Source organism: Megalobrama amblycephala, linkage group LG20 (assembly GCF_018812025.1).
Source record: "Megalobrama amblycephala isolate DHTTF-2021 linkage group LG20, ASM1881202v1, whole genome shotgun sequence".
Taxonomy (NCBI): Eukaryota; Metazoa; Chordata; class Actinopteri; order Cypriniformes; family Xenocyprididae; genus Megalobrama; species Megalobrama amblycephala.
In genome coordinates, this window is record NC_063063.1 from 757,864 (window position 1) to 774,457 (window position 16,594).

Sequence of the window (16,594 nt, forward strand, 5' to 3'; positions counted from 1 at the left end):
TGGGAGGAAGAAACTTAATACATAACTAGGAACGCCAGCCATAAATTCACTTTACGCTTATTGGTCGATGGGCGGGTCCCTTTGATTATTGACGTTAGAGCAAAGCCAATCCGCACTAAGAATTCGGAGGCAAACACATGACGAAGGCGCGTTCGTCCAATCGTAATCGTCGCTGGGGTTTTGACCTCTGAAAACCGCATCACCGCCCCCAACATGTCCGTGGCGGAGGAGTGCTATAAAGGAGATCCAGTCAGGAGTTTAAAGGGCAGAGTTGTAAAAACTCCCAGGCAGTGGGGAGTCGGATTGCCAGACGACAGACTCCAAAAAAAATAAAAAATAAAAATAACGCAATTACCTGAAGAACTAACTTGATGCAGCCGAACTGGAATAATCTTTTCAATAACTGACGCGGAAGAACAAACGGAGAGAAACACGGTCGTTTAATGTAAGTATCTAGCGAGTTTTCATTCGTAATGTGTCGTTCGCTGTGGGTTAAATAAATAAATATATCGTTGTATCACAGTGTCGCTGCATTAAAGTTGTAGTTTAACTCAAAAATGATGTTTATTGTTCGGTTTGAACACAAAAGGAGGCGTTATAGGCAGAATGACAGCCTCGATCGGTTACCATTCACTTGTAGTGTATGAAAGGATGAATAGTCAAGGCTGTCAGTCCCTTAAAATCATCAATTTGTGCTCCAAGAAAAGAAAGAAATTGCAAAATCAGGAATGCTATAACATTTATTTTTGACTGCGCTGTCTCTTTAAGACGCGATTCTGGTCGTGTGCTTGAATGGAGATCTGGATGTGCTTGATAAATGGTTGGTTTTTATCATGTATTCGTTTGTAAAACCGTGCAATCATGTGAGCTCGCCTCTCTCCAGTGTGTGCTTCATGAATCCCAAAACATTTACAGTGTCAAAGTTCATTTCAGTCCACGTTTTGGTTCGTCATTTATTTTGCTGGAGGCTTATGGTGCATTTCCAAAGCGATTATATGAGTTATACGCGTTTGTAGTCATTTCAACAATATTCCCATCCATATTTGATGATAATCATGGCCGTGTCTCATTTCAGTCGAACGCTCACTAGGTTTGCCATCTGTTTTTGTCAGAATTACGCGAGAAAAACGCACCATTTTACGTATATGTTTCGTGTCGCAACCTCTGAATATCAAATCTCCTGGTTGTGTTCTCGAATATGTGCCTTTTATTATAATTATTTATGCATTATAGCCTAGTAAATTTGCACAACACACACCCCGTGCAGGGCGACACACTATTGGTCGCGATCCTCGGGAAATCCGATCGCCGATCTGTTGCGCAATGTCGCCTCAGTGTGTCGCATTGTTCAAACGCCCTATATTCACATAAAGGCGTTTTACGCAACAGTTGACGGAATAAAGCAGGGAAGAGAATCCGTGTTATGTAATCTCCCTTCAATCCAGGGGTTTTCAATCCTTTAGATGCCACGAACCCCCAAACGTGATCCTCGTGCGATGAAACCATTTAAAGGCAGCTTTATTTGTAACTCGATTTATACTGTGAAAAATGTCAAATAAATGTGAAAATAGTTCACTCCTACTCACTATAGTACTGTACTTATTTAAATCAAGTTTATGTCTTTAATGCATATTTGTTTACATATTTTCCTCTAAACTTTTCCAGTGTGAAACCCCCTCGCCTATGATCAGTAAAGGCCTTTGCTATGCTTCACCTGTTTCAGGATCAGTGTTGCCAAGTGTTGTGCTGAATTTCGACCCCCTGCCCCTCATTGAAGTCGCTACCTGATTGCCTAATCTCAACCCCACCCCTAATCCTAACCCCTCCCCCACACCTACTCCTAAACCAATACTAGGGGGGTAATAATTTGGCAGGGGGTCGAAATTCAGCACAACACCAAGTCTGCGGTTTTCCTGTGGAATTGGGCTAACACTGTTGCCGCGGGTTGTTTTTCATGTCCGCGGGTTGACGTGACCCCAAATAACGTATTTAGCCCCTGGAATGCCAAAAAACATGAATTTTACCCATCCCCTGAATGTGATTTTTACCGTGTGAAAACCTGGCAACCCTGTTCGGGACAGAAGAGGCGCAACAGCCCTGCCCCCCACCAGCACCAGGGGCGGAAATTAACGGAAATTAAAAAAATAAAAACGCCTGAAGAACAAACTTGATGCAGCCTAACTGGAATAATATTTTTGATAACTGAAAAACACGGTCGTTTAATGTAAGTATCTAGTCATTCGCTGTGGGTTAAATATCGTTGTATCCCAGTGTCATTGCATTAAAGTTGTAGTTTAACTCAAAAATGATGGGGCTTGTGGCAAAAAATGGCACCTAAATTAAATTTTTAATTTTTATGAATTTTCTTATTTAATCGTATTTGTTTACACATTTCTCTCTAAACTTTTCCAGTTCGAAAACCCCTGGCCAATGAACAGTAGCTATGTTTCACCTGTTTCAGGACCCAGGGTTGCCAGATTTTCACAACAAAACCCGCCCAATTGCTACTCAAAACTAGCCCATTCGCATTTCAGGGTGGGTCCCCCGATTAAAAAAATCTCATTCCAAAGGGGTAAAATCCACATTTTTGGTGGGTTCCCCTGATAAAATTCACATTGCAGGGGCTAAATATCGTGTTATTTGGGGTTGCTTCAACCCGTGAACATGGAAAAACAACTCGCAGCAACAATGTTAAAGTAGCCCAATTCCGCAGGAAAACCAACGCTGTCAGGACCTTGCGACAAAAGGGGCGCAATCCCGCCATCACCAGGGGTGGAAATTAATGGAGACTTGAATTAATCAAATGCTTCCAAAAACCAAGATGTGTTGCATAAATATTTTGTTCATTTTCAATATCACATGAGCAAAATATTCGGTTTTCCCGAATATCAGCACGTTTGCAAATGTGATATTGATTTTATACAACAATTCAATAAACAATAAGGTAACAGGCTATAAAGTGTCTTACATTTTAGACACGTCTGTTTTGCCAACGAAAATAGTTCTAAACAGCCAGTTTCGTTATGGAATGAATTTTGAATGAATCGTTCCAATGAATGACTCACTTCTGCTTTGTCCCTGAATGAATCAGACTATTAAAGGGATAGTTCACCCAAAGATGAAAACTGTCATTTACTCACCCATTGACCCCACCCATGAGATCTGTTTGGTTACAAACATTCTTCCAAATATCTTCCTTCGTGTTCAACTGTACAAAGACATTTATACAGGTTTGTAACAACTTGATGGGGAGTAAATGATGACAGAATTAACATTTTTTTTGGGTGAATTATCCTGTTAAGAGCGAAATATGAGCTAACATTGTAAATCTAACCGAGATATTGCATTGTCTGTCTCTTTTCCCCCTCTGTTTCTGGGTTCTGAATGCCAAAGGCCTATGATATGCAAAACACACTAGATGAAATGAATTCAAACCAGTTTTTATTGCTCCAAACCATTTTACTTGTGATTTATGCAATGCATTTGTGCCTTTTAATGAACAGTTGGCACTCTATCTGTATCCGTTGTTTATGTAGGCTGTGATTGGATAGGTCATGGTTTATTAGTCTTCACGGTTGAACACCTTGCCTCTCTTTCCCCTTCAAGGAGCGTGAGAAGATTTTCCTGTGGAACTGCAAGCGTTTCCTCGTCCACCAGCACCGATCACTACTGCCTCGGAGGTTTTTGCAGCACTCGACTGAAGACGGCACAGCTATGCAGCTTGAAATCCAAGTAGCGCTGAACTTCATCATCTCGTACCTGTACAACAAACTCCCACGGCGACGAGTCAACATCTTCGGCGAGGAGCTGGAGAGGCAGCTGAAGAAGAAGTACGAAGGACACTGGTACCCCGACAAGCCATACAAAGGATCCGGGTTCAGGTGCATACACGTGGGCGAGAAGGTGGACCCGGTCGTGGAGGAAGCAGCCAAAGAAAGCGGGCTGGACATCGAGGACGTCCGCAATAACTTGCCTCAGGACCTCAGCGTTTGGATCGACCCCTTCGAGGTGTCCTACCAGATCGGCGAGAAGGGAGCGGTCAAGGTGCTATACGTGGACGATAATGGCGAGAACGGCTCGGAGCTGGACAAGGAGATCAGGAACAGTTTTAACCCGGAGGCTCAGGTCTTCATGCCAATCACCGACCCCGTGGGCGTCTCCTCCGAGTCCAGTTCTCCGTCGCCGCCGCCGTTCGGCCAGTCAGCGGCCGTCAGCCCATCCTTCATGCCACGCTCCGCTCAGCCTTTAACCTTCACCACGGCCTCCTTCGCCGCCACCAAGTTCGGCTCCACCAAGATGAAGAACAGCGGCCGCAACGGCGGCAAAGTCGCGCGCAGCTCTCCCACCAACCTGGGCCTGAATGTCAACAGCCTGCTCAAGCAGAAAGCCATCTCCAACTCCATGCATTCGCTCTACGGTTTCGGCCTCGGAAGTCCGCAGCAGCAGCAGCAGCAGAAAGCAGCTTCAGCCTTGTCTCCCAACGCCAAGGAGTTTGTGTTCCCCAACCTCCAGGGCCAAGGGAGCGCCGGCGCGATGTTCGCGAGCGAGAACGCCCTCAGCCCTCTGCCGTACAGCAATGCCTTCGACGTGTTCGCGGCGTACGGGAGCATCAACGACAAGTCCCTGATGGACGGCTTAAACTTCAGCCTCAGCAACATGCAGTATTCAAACCAGCAATTCCAGCCGGTCATGGCTAACTAATGGAATGATTGTTGGAGAAAGGAAAACCGAAGGCAAAGACGCACACAAGTTCGACTGTGGAAAATGAAGATCCCTATTAGTCACCGATAAGCGCATGTGCCCAAGGGTGTTTATTTTTATTTTATTTTATTTCTCCCTAATCTCTTTCTCTGCCCCCTTGAGTTCGTACTGAGAAGCTCTCACACACACACACACACTCTCACACACAGCTTGGTCAACACGCGTCAATGTTTTCTTTTCCTTTTTTGCCAATAAAGCAAAAAAAACATTTTTTTACTACCTTTTGGAAGAAAAATACTCTAAAACATTAGGGAAAAAAAAAAAACATTCTGGCCTCTTACAGTATTTTAAAGTTGGGCTGATTTTTAAGAAATTGGCACTAATGCATATATATATATCTGGGGTTACGTGGTCTTTTTTCTAATTGTATAATTTAATTGAGTACAGAGTTTGTAAAATATCAGAGTATATATATTGTTTCTACAACATGGTATTGCATTTATATCTTTTTACTACTCCAGTGATCTGTGATGGCTGCAGAAGCTTTATGTTATAATATATTTTGTTTTGTTTTTTTGTTTTTGTTTCTTTTTTTAAATTGTTAAAGAAATTCATCTTTAAAAAAAAAAAAATAGATCAAATTCTAAAGATTGTGTACAGAATATTCCTTAGTGTTGGGATTTCAGTGTAGGAATATTTGCTTTTTTGAAACAAAAAGAGTTGTATTTTCTGTTAAGAGTTAAACAGATTTTTGCTATATTATGGACAATGTAATCGTATATATTAATTTTGTACCTACATTGTGCAATACTTGATAAAAAATATGGTATAACAAAGTATTTTGAGTCAGTGTCTTACATGTCAAGAGGGACTGAAATAGTTTATATTAAGTTTGTATTAAAATGCTTGAAATATGCTTGTCTTACTTTTGTTTTTTCTTTTTTTATTTGACATTTGCACCCTGGCCTTTTTCAATAAAAGACAATTTAGGCAAGAATAAATGACTGCTGTTCTTTTATTTTTCCATCCATATGTTTATAAGCAAGAATTTTGAATGATGTTTGAGTTTATAAAAAAACACTGGGTTAAAAACAATCCAAGTTGGGTTGAAAATAGACAAACCCAGTTTCATTTAACTCAACTATTGTTTATAAATTACTATATTTATTGCTTAAAATGAACTCAAAATAGGTTGGAAATGAACATTTATTAAGTTTAATGAATAAAAATGAAACATTGCATATTAATAAATGTTCACCTTTTGATTATTATTGTTGCCTCTAGTAATCAGATTTTAAATTTTCAACATATTCGGGTTCATTTTAAACCAGACAGTCATTTTTAAACAATATCTGGGTTAAATAAAACTAACCAAACCGCTGTTTGTCAATTTTCAACCCAAAAGAGTGTACAGTCAGGTCTTTGTCTCTTTGATCAGAAATTGATAAGATTCAATAAGACACTCACAGGTGAAAACGATTCCCAAATCTGAATCCCAAAATGGCTTCTAATGAGGAAGAACATGTACAATTCTCAAAAATATGCTCATATTAGATCACCTGATTTCTGAAAATCATCTTCCTCCTTCCTTATTCTTTAATGCTGGTACATTAACGTCAGATTAACACGGACCGGAGCGAATGATGAGCCCAAATGCAGAATATTTGCTATCAGACAGCTGAATTGTGTTTCTATACATTCCAAACATCGCAGTGCGTGAACGTGTCTGCTTTCAGCGAGGCGCGGCGCAGGTGACCTTTAAAAGATTAATAAGTGCTTTCACTGATTCACTGTCTCGTTATTTATGTCATAACTAAAACTAACGATCGGATGGCATTTCCTCGTACAAGCCTGACTTTCAGGTGAAAAGCTGACCGTGTTAGACCTCGTGTCCCAAATGTGGTAAAGGTTGAAAACAAATCTCTCGTGTTTCCTCTTATTGCGTTCCGCCTCCCGCCGTGAGAGATTATTGCTGTTGTGGACGTACTAGTGTAGCTCAACAATTAAGCTTCAAATGGCCAGTTTGTTTTCGCAGCTGAAGAGCTGAGATCATGGCCTTCACAATGTGCTCTTGTTTATTTTTAATACTGCAGTTTGAGCCAGCGTGGACGCAGATACAGCACCATCTGCTTATCTCAAGTATGTTTTGGCAGTGGGAATTATTTTGGTAGCAATTTAAGCATATCGCATGTTTGTCTACTTGGATAATGTCTACTAGGCCTGACAGGTTTGGTTTAACAGATATGGACAAACACCAAGTCTGTTTTCTTTACGGCGACCCGAACCTCAGCCTTTGTTATTGTCTGGAGTCGCTCCAAACCTGCAGGGGAGGATATATGTTAAGGGCGTAAAAGAAAAGAAAAGATGCAGAATATTGCAATGGAAAGTCCGACATAATTTATAACTGTGAGGCGCATTCCAGGCCATATTGGAAGCATTTCCTGAGATTGCAGCAGGAATCTCCATATACACTGCAAAAAATGATTTTCTTCCGTCTTGTTTTCCAGCACAAATATCTAAGCATTCTTAAATCGGCATACATTTATTTGAGAAGAAAAATGACTGAAGATATTTTGTTTTCTGAAAAATGTTTGAAGGGTCAGATATTTGTTTATGCTGTAAGATCTTCAGTCATTTTGCATCTCCAGTAAATGTATCTTGATTTAAGAATGTTTAGATATTTGTGCTGGAAAACAAGACAGAAACACTGAGGAAGAAACCAGTTTTTAGACAGTTTCCAGCTTCCTTGTAAAGCACAAGCATTCCAACATTGTTTTGGAAAAATCTGTTCTGGCACACGGACAAACCTTGGTCAGTGCCATTCTGACGGCGGTGCCAACTCACTTTACCACAACAGAAGGATCTTTCCCAGCATGCTGTAGATCTTTCAGAGACACAATGTACCCTAGCGAACGTACTCTATCAAGGTCGGCACCAGGTCAGATCATAATGAATGTGCCTCTTCATCACCACACATCTAAACACAAGTCAAGTGTTATTCTCAGACCGAGGTGTTTTCTTCTAGTCTTAGGTGGAGTTGCTCTTATCTGCGTGAAGTTCAACACCCTCTGTAAAAATGTGTGGCATCTGCATGAGGATGAGCTTTAAAGTCAGGAACATCTGGTTGAAAATACTGGATTTTACTTTTTGTAAACGTGCATCCAATAAAGCCAAAAAATAGCAAGTTTTCTCCCCATCATTTTTTTCATGCTTATCTCAGGTAATCATGCTTATCTGAAGTGTTTTTTCTGACTGGTGGAAAGAAAACATCCAAAATACACTTTTAAGTGCATATTTTATAGCACTTTATCTTTTTGTGTCTGTAGATTTCAATTACAGTAAATAGTTTTTTTCTCCTGTTTTGAGTCAGAAATCTCCACTTCAGCAGAACTTACATAAACCAAACTTTACAGTTTTATTCCTGTCTATTTTCTGAAGGCTTTAACAAAGGGATTTGTTGATATATAATTTGCCTGATTTTATACAACATTTTATTCCTAAAAAAATGGTGAATTTTTTTTTTTTTTTTTTTTTTTCTGGTGGTTGATAGTATTTTCTGATTTATGGAGTGATAAAAAGAGATATCCAAAATTCCCTCAGTAAAAACCTTTGAATTTAATATGTCCAGAATATATAACTTGATATCCAATATTCAGATTTTTTTTTCTAGAAATTATGCAAATTAGCACATATTTAATTAGATAACGCCTCATTTGCATATTCAAACATAACATTTTTGAAAACTTGCAATACAAAAAATGTTTGTAATTTTTTATGTAATCAATCAGCTGGGGAAGTATGGTGATATATTTTAGTTAATTTTTTTACCCTATTCGCCTGGGGTGTCTCGCCTTATTAATGTATTTGGTCTTGGATTAGATCTGCTGCTGCTGCAGAGCAAGTATGGACTTTCTGCTGCTAACAGATACACAGACGCGCTGCCGTGAGCGTGCAAGATATGCTGCTGCTGCATAAATAGCAGATCGAGGCAGGTGGAGCTGGGGAGGAGGAGGGGTTCAGAGGCACTGACTATTTGAATGTTGAGCAAACAATCTCATTGGCTGCAGGATCAGAAGAGGCCAATCAGCTTGCACCATGCGGTAATGATGTGATTGCTTGCAGACTGCATGTAAAGGATCAGCTTGCGCCCTCTAGAGTTTCATGACTGAACTAGATATATGTTTGATATCACAGTGTATTTCACCCTTCTTTTTACTGTATTTGGTTATTTATAATTATTTTTTATTAAAGATTTTTCCATTTTAACATATTCAGTCAGAAATAATGTGGGACCGGACATAATTTTATCCATTTGGAGTTGATTGGCTTGTGAAAAGTGGGTGTAACAATGCCAGTATGTAAAAGGTGGTGAAATTATTACATTATCATTATTATTAAGATATTATGCTCTTTATATAAAGTTGAATATTAAAGCAATAAGCCCCAAGAAGCCGTGGTTTACAGTGAATTTATAACAGCTAAGGGCCGTTGTTAGGCACGACGTGGAGTGGAGTGCCTAAAACCACCTTAGCTGTTATAAATTCACTGTAAACCACGGCTTCTTGGGGTTTATTACTTTTATAAAACGGTTACCACACAATACAAATATTAAATCCAAAAAATATGTATCAATGCAACTTTCATGAAGTAAAATCATTAAAAGGTTTCCTTCCGCTGGAAAAAAAGTCCCTGACCATGAACAGCAACAGAAGTTACATTTATAACGCCATTAGATGGCGGCAAAGATTGGTACTCAATCGCAAAGATTTTTATACTGATTTTTGTTGTGAACGCGGAATAAGATGCAAATAACAAACGCTTTGACTAGCGCTGTCAGTGTCAGCCGGGCACGGGAAAACCCGTTAAATAAGGAGAATATAGTAGCGGACATTCAAGCGGATTTTTTTATTATGAACATAGGACTGACCTGAAGGAAAATGCTAAATCTGTATGCAGGTAATACACTCGCTCACTCAATCTCTCTCTCACAATACTCTTCTACATAATGCAGTAAACTTCAATGAGCAAAATCAGTTGAGAACATCTCGTTATTCCAAGTTTATATCTCACAATTCGGAGTTTTTTGCTTGTAATTCCAAGTTTACATCCCACAATTCAGACTATTTTTCTTGTAATTCCGAGTTTATATCTCACAATTCAGAGTTTTTTGCTTGTAATTCCAAGTTTACATCCCACAATTCAGACTATTTTTCTTGTAATTCCGAGTTTATATCTCACAATTCAGAGTTTTTTCTCGTAATTCCAAGTTTATATCCCACAATCCAGACTATTTTTCTCCTAATTCCGAGTTTATATCTCACAATTTGGAATTTTTTCTCGTAATTCCGAGTTTATATCTCACAATTCAGAGTTTTTTTGCTTGTAATTCCAAGTTTACATCCCACAATTCAGACTATTTTTCTTGTAATTCCGAGTTTATATCTCACAATTCAGAGTTTTTTGCTTGTAATTCCAAGTTTACATCCCACAATTCAGACTATTTTTCTTGTAATTCCGAGTTTATATCTCACAATTCAGAGTTTTTTGCTTGTAATTCCAAGTTTACATCCCACAATTCAGACTATTTTTCTTGTAATTCAGAGTTTATATCTCACAATTCAGAGTTTTTTCTCGTAATTCCAAGTTTATATCCCACAATCCAGACTATTTTTCTCCTAATTCCGAGTTTATATCTCACAATTTGGAATTTTTTCTCGTAATTCCGAGTTTATATCTCACAATTCAGAGTTTTTTTGCTTGTAATTCCAAGTTTACATCCCACAATTCAGACTATTTTTCTTGTAATTCCGAGTTTATATCTCACAATTCAGAGTTTTTTGCTTGTAATTCCAAGTTTACATCCCACAATTCAGACTATTTTTCTTGTAATTCCGAGTTTATATCTCACAATTCAGAGTTTTTTCTCGTAATTCCAAGTTTATATCCCACAATCCAGACTATTTTTCTCCTAATTCCGAGTTTATATCTCACAATTTGGAATTTTTTCTCGTAATTCCGAGTTTATATCTCACAATTCAGAGTTTTTTTGCTTGTAATTCCAAGTTTACATCCCACAATTCAGACTATTTTTCTTGTAATTCCGAGTTTATATCTCACAATTCAGAGTTTTTTGCTTGTAATTCCAAGTTTACATCCCACAATTCAGACTATTTTTCTTGTAATTCCGAGTTTATATCTCACAATTTGGAGTTTTTTCTCGTAATTCCGAGTTTATATCTCACAATTTGGAGTTTTTCTCGTAATTCAGAGTTTATATCTCACAATTCAGAGTTTTTTCTCGTAATTCCAAGTTTACATCTCACAATCCAGACTATTTTTCTCCTAATTCCGAGTTTATATCTCACAATTTGGAATTTTTTCTCGTAATTCCGAGTTTATATCTCACAATTCAGAGTTTTTTGCTTGTAATTCCAAGTTTACATCCCACAATTCAGACTATTTTTCTTGTAATTCCGAGTTCATATCTCACAATTTGGAGTTTTTTCTCGTAATTCCGAGTTTATATCTCACAATTTGGATTTTTTTTCTCGTAATTCCGTGTTTATATCTCACTATTCAGAGTTTTTTTCTCGTAATTCCAAGTTTACATCCCACAATTCTGACTATTTTTCTCTTAATTCCGAGTTTATATCTCACAATTTTGGAGTTTTTTCTCGTAATTCCGAGTTTATATCTCACAATTCAGAGTTTTTTCTCATAATTCCGAGTTTACTTTTAACAATTCTGACTATTTTTTTTTCGTAATTCCGAGTTTATAGCTCACAATTTGGACTATTTTTCTCATAATAATGAATTTATATCTCACAAGTCTGACTTTTTTTCTCAGATTTGTGAAAAATGAACTTTCAATTGTGAGTTATAAAGTTAAATTGCAAGATATAAACCCACAATTAGTAAGTATAGTCACATAAAGCGATATATAGGCTACTCTATAGCATGATTGTACGCTGTTATCGCACAGCTCTAATCTGATCAATGTGACCGTAAGAAATGAAGATGTTAAGATATTATGAACATCAACATCATGATTTTCTGTAAAGCTGCTTTGAAACAATATTGGTTTGACAACATCAAAATAGAGTTTTGATTTCATGTAGACTTGATTATAACTCTGATTAATCAGAATCAAGGTCTTGTAGGTCCTTCAAACACTTCATTTTAATAATGATTCATCTGGAAGCGTTATGCCTGTAAACACATAACTAGACCTTTCTCAAAACACTCCCCCACACATTTCAGGCCCGATTAAAGCGGAGTTTATGCCGTGACGTAAGCATCATTCATTCCTACAGATGGCTTATAGCTCAGCTCAGAACACTTTAGTTGGTAATAGGGCACAATAGTGGAGCTCAAACGGCTCAGTCATATATTGCAGTTACGACAAACCCTCTTACACAATGAATGACAAGCAGCACTCGCAGGCTGATGGATTTAGTTTGCAGTCATCGCAGCGTCCTCTGCGGTGCATCTGTGGTCATTTCTCTTCGCCGGTCCCTGAGGTGTTCGATGTTCCTGGCCTGTGTAATTTCATCTCAATGCCTCCCTGCAGCTTCACACATAAACATTTGCACTTATAGTAGGAAGCTGCAACACAATTCCCTCTCTAATCTAGCAGCCGTGGCTCAGGAGAGATAAGACAACGGTTTGTTTTGGCATTTGAGAACCCGCAGTAACTTCCACATTAGTTATGATGTCTGTGTACTGAAACCAGCCCTGATTACACAGAACCGAGCTGTTCGATTTCATTATGAGAGCAGAAGTAACTGGCAAGTACACTTAGGGTATATTTACACGACAATGATGTACTAAAAACGGAAACGTTTTTCCTTTGTATTTTTCGCGTAGAGACGACAACATTGTCAAAACGATCCCCGTTCACACTGATCCACGCAAAACGACCTATAGCGCACCTGTAGACTGAACACGTAACACGCATGACGTCACCGTTTTCATAAATTCACATTTTTGTCATTTTCACTGAGACGATAACGGTATCGTTTTTTGAAACCCGTTTTTCAAAGGTTTTCAAAGGCCCCCAAAAAGCCATTCTCGTGTAAATGAACGGACAAGACGCATAAAATATTTTACGTTTTTAGTTGTCATGTGTCATGTAAACGGCCCCTTAGTGAACCGGTTCATTGTAATTGGTCCATTTCTCATACTTTTGCACCAGACAGTCCAATTAATTCTAATAAATTTGTTTGTTTGCGCGATTCGTTTAAATAATCAGATTCAGAAAATGATTCACCAAGTACCTTTTCGACTGTTGTAATTTTATATTATAATTATTATTATATAATTATATAATTATTAAATATTTATATATGTATATTATACAATTAGTTACATATATTGTGTATATATATATATATATATATATATATATATATATATATATATATATATATATATATATAAATTATATTTCGTATATATTTACTTTTTCAAGTTTGATGTCAACCTATTTGAAATTCAATCATTGACTCAAAACTGTAACAATAATAAAAAATAAATAAAATAAAATAAATAAGAATAAAATAAAATAATAAAAAACAATGAAAATAATAAATAAATAAATAAAATAAAAAAATAATAATATAATAAAACATAAATAAAATAAAATAAAAAATTATAAATAAATAAATAAAATAAAAATAAAATAAATAAAATAAAATAATTAAAAACAATACTAAATAAATATAATTAAAATAAATAATAATAATTACAAATAAATAAAAATAAACAATTATAAATAAATAAATAAATAAATAAAATAAAACAAAACAAAACAAAACAAAACAAAACAAAAAAAAAAAAAAATTAAAAATAAATTAATAAAAATAATAAATAAATAAATAAATAAAATAACTTTGGGATACAACTCTGATTAAATTAGTTAAATTAGTTATACTTTTTAAATTATAAGAACAATTTAGTTATTCTAGTCTTATGGCTTTTAGTGTTGCTGAATACTCTTTTAAAGCAGTGGCTTGATTGTACTCTAACTATTTAAATGATGATTTTCTTGTAGTTTGGCAATCCACACTTTTAAAGCAGCTTCCCTATCACTGGATCGCAGTAAAGCTCTTAATAATAAGACGGCATTTGGTTCTGCTTTCCCAGCTGACGCAGGCCGTCGTCGCTTTAAGCCTGTTCGTATGACACCCTAAGTCTTTCTTTGGGTCTTTCTGAGCTCAGGGGCCTGGGAAAGGGACCATTGAGTTTTAATATCCGCTCACATGTTCACACCCACCGAACTGTCGTGTGGAAACACCCCGTACGTCAGGACGGAGGAATTCCTCTCTGATTCAAGGCAAAGGAATCCCAGTCAGGTGGCTTGTGATGTATAGGAAACCGTGAGGAGGACACGACCTCACCGTCACATGACACACACAATGAAAATATGTGGCTTTTCTTAGCCTGAGGGCCTTGTTTTGGCTCTGTTTCTTGTGAAAGCTCATCTTAATGCGGTCTAATGCGACTGCAGTGTCATACTAGGATCCAGAGAGGTAAGTAAATCAGCGCAGCACTCGGAGGAACGATCACCCGGACTAAATTATTCAGCAGCAGAGAAAGTGAAGGACTCACTGATGTGCTATATGATTTTCAATAAAGGTCATAATGGGATGGAAAAATCCATGACTCTTTTGGCTTCTCCTGAAAGAGAAGAATATATCATTTCCACTTTAAATATCACCAGTTGTACCATTTAAAAATGACCCAGTTATTTGAAATTGGGTGTAAAAGAGAGCCAGAAAAGTCTGTTTTCCGACATAGTTTACCAGTGAAAAGGTATGCCAGAAATGCATCTCAAAAGAGGAAATATGGTCACAAGTTGAGAAGCTACTAAGCGTCACTGAATCAGTACCTTTTTATTAACCAATCTCAACAAAAAATGGGATGAGCTTTAGAAAGAGACCATTTGTGACACAATTTTGGAGTCTACTTGTTTCCAAGGCCAGCAATGATGAATAACCTGCTGTAACGCCTGCAAAAACACAAAACTTTCACCCTATTTCTAACATTTGGAGAACGGCCTTCAACCTGCAACGCACGCTGCCAACTGTTAAACATAGTAAAGAATCTGCAGACGGAATGGGTGGGCGAGATGTGGGAGTCGTGAGGTCAGATGTTTGGTCATATATAGTGGCCATGGAATATGAAGCCATTTTACAGGACGGTTTGCTTGTGATGTTTTATGAAGTCCAGGATGAAGAACATTATTTCAGAATATCATTGAACATTTATGGGAAGGTCTGGAACTCAGTTTGACTTTCTGCAGCCCTCAAAGAAAAGGCTTTGTTTTTTGCTCGTGCTTTTTAGAAAATATTGACCATAAGATGTACTTAATTGACTAAAGAGGAGTTTAAACACTTCAGTACTTAAAAATGAAGATATAACAATAAAAATGTTTCAGATGGAGGCTGGCCCAAAGAACCTTTCAGTAAACAATTCTTAAAAGAATCCTTTTTCTTTGTGTGAAAGCACACTTTGTAATAATGTCAAATTTAACTTTAAGGTACATTTTAAATCAATGTGTTTTAATCATCTTTAGCATCATTGCAAGAGTGATTAGAAATATAATTGACATATACAGTATGTTTCACTAGAAATATTTTAGATTATCAAAAATGCTTGTCAGAACATTCGGCAGTACATTTTAACCATACTTCAAAGACAACAGAATTATGAAATTACATTTAAAATGTACTTAAGTCCTACTGTAAAGCGCACTGCTGGGTTAAAAACAACCCAAGTGGGGTTGAAAATGGACAAACCCAGAGATTGGGTTAAATGTTTGTCCAATGTGCTGGGTTGTTTTATTTAACTCAACTCTTTTTTTAAAATTACTGTATGTCTGGCTTAAAATTAACCTAAAATAGGCTGGAAACAATAATAATCAAAAGGTGAACATTTATTAATAAGCAATTTAATAAATGTTTATTGTTTAATCATTATTAAACTTATTATGGGTTCATTTTAAAACAAACAATACAGTAATTTTTAAAATAATAGCTGAGTTAAATAAAACTACCCAGCAGATTGGGAAAACATTTAACCCAACCACTGGGTTGAAACAACCTTTTCGCTGGGTTAAAAATACCAATTACTTGGTTAAAACAACCCAATCAATGGGTTAAAAAAATACTAGGTTAAAACAACCCAATCGCTGGGTTAAAACATCCCTATCTCTGGGTTAAAATAACTCATTTGATGGGTTAAAACATCCCAATCACTGGGTTGACACAGCTCAATCGCTGGGTTAAAACAACCCATTCCTTGGGTTAAAACAACTCAATTGCTGGGTTAAAACAACTCAATTGCTGGGTTAAAACTCAATCGCTGGGTTAAAACTACCCATTCCTTGGGTTAAAACAACTCAATCGCTGGGTTAAAACTACCCATTCCTTGGGTTAAAACAACTCAATCGCTGGGTTAAAACAACCCATTCCTTGGGTTAAAACAACTCAATTGCTGGGTTAAAACTCAATCGCTGGGTTAAAACAACCCATTCCTTGGGTTAAAACAACTCAATCGCTGGGTTAAAACTCAATCGCTGGGTTAAAACAACCCATTCACTGGGTTAAAACAACCCAATTGCTGGGTTAAAACAACCCATTCACTGGGTTAAAAAAAAAAAAAAGAATTACTTGGTTAAAACAACCCATTCATTGGGTTAAAACAACCCAATTGCTGGGTTAAAACTCAGTCGCTGGGTTAAAACAACTCAATCACTGGGTTAAAAAAACAATTACTTAGTTAAAACAACCCAGTCGCTGGGTTTGCCCATTTTCAACCCAAGTTGGGTTGTTTTTAGAGAGAGTGGGTCATAAAAAGCGCTCTTAAGCTAATATAAATTTAAACTAGAATG

At 37.1% G+C, this 16,594-nt stretch overlaps 1 protein-coding gene across 1 annotated transcript; it reads left to right on the forward strand.

The window, feature by feature from the left end:
* The first annotated feature begins 249 nt into the window (after window positions 1–249).
* Window positions 250–5,702, forward strand: tob1b (transducer of ERBB2, 1b). The gene is made up of 2 exons (XM_048170331.1): window positions 250–445; window positions 3,607–5,702. The coding sequence occupies exon 2, from the start codon at window positions 3,715–3,717 to the stop codon at window positions 4,699–4,701; it is 987 nt and encodes a 328-aa protein (XP_048026288.1). The 5' UTR covers window positions 250–445; window positions 3,607–3,714; the 3' UTR covers window positions 4,702–5,702.
* Window positions 5,703–16,594: the final 10,892 nt, after the last annotated feature.

Bases quoted from the DNA above. Each gene is read 5' to 3' on its own strand.
- tob1b (XM_048170331.1), top strand. From the start codon at position 3,715: ATGCAGCTTGAAATCCAAGTAGCGCTGAACTTCATCATCTCGTACCTG.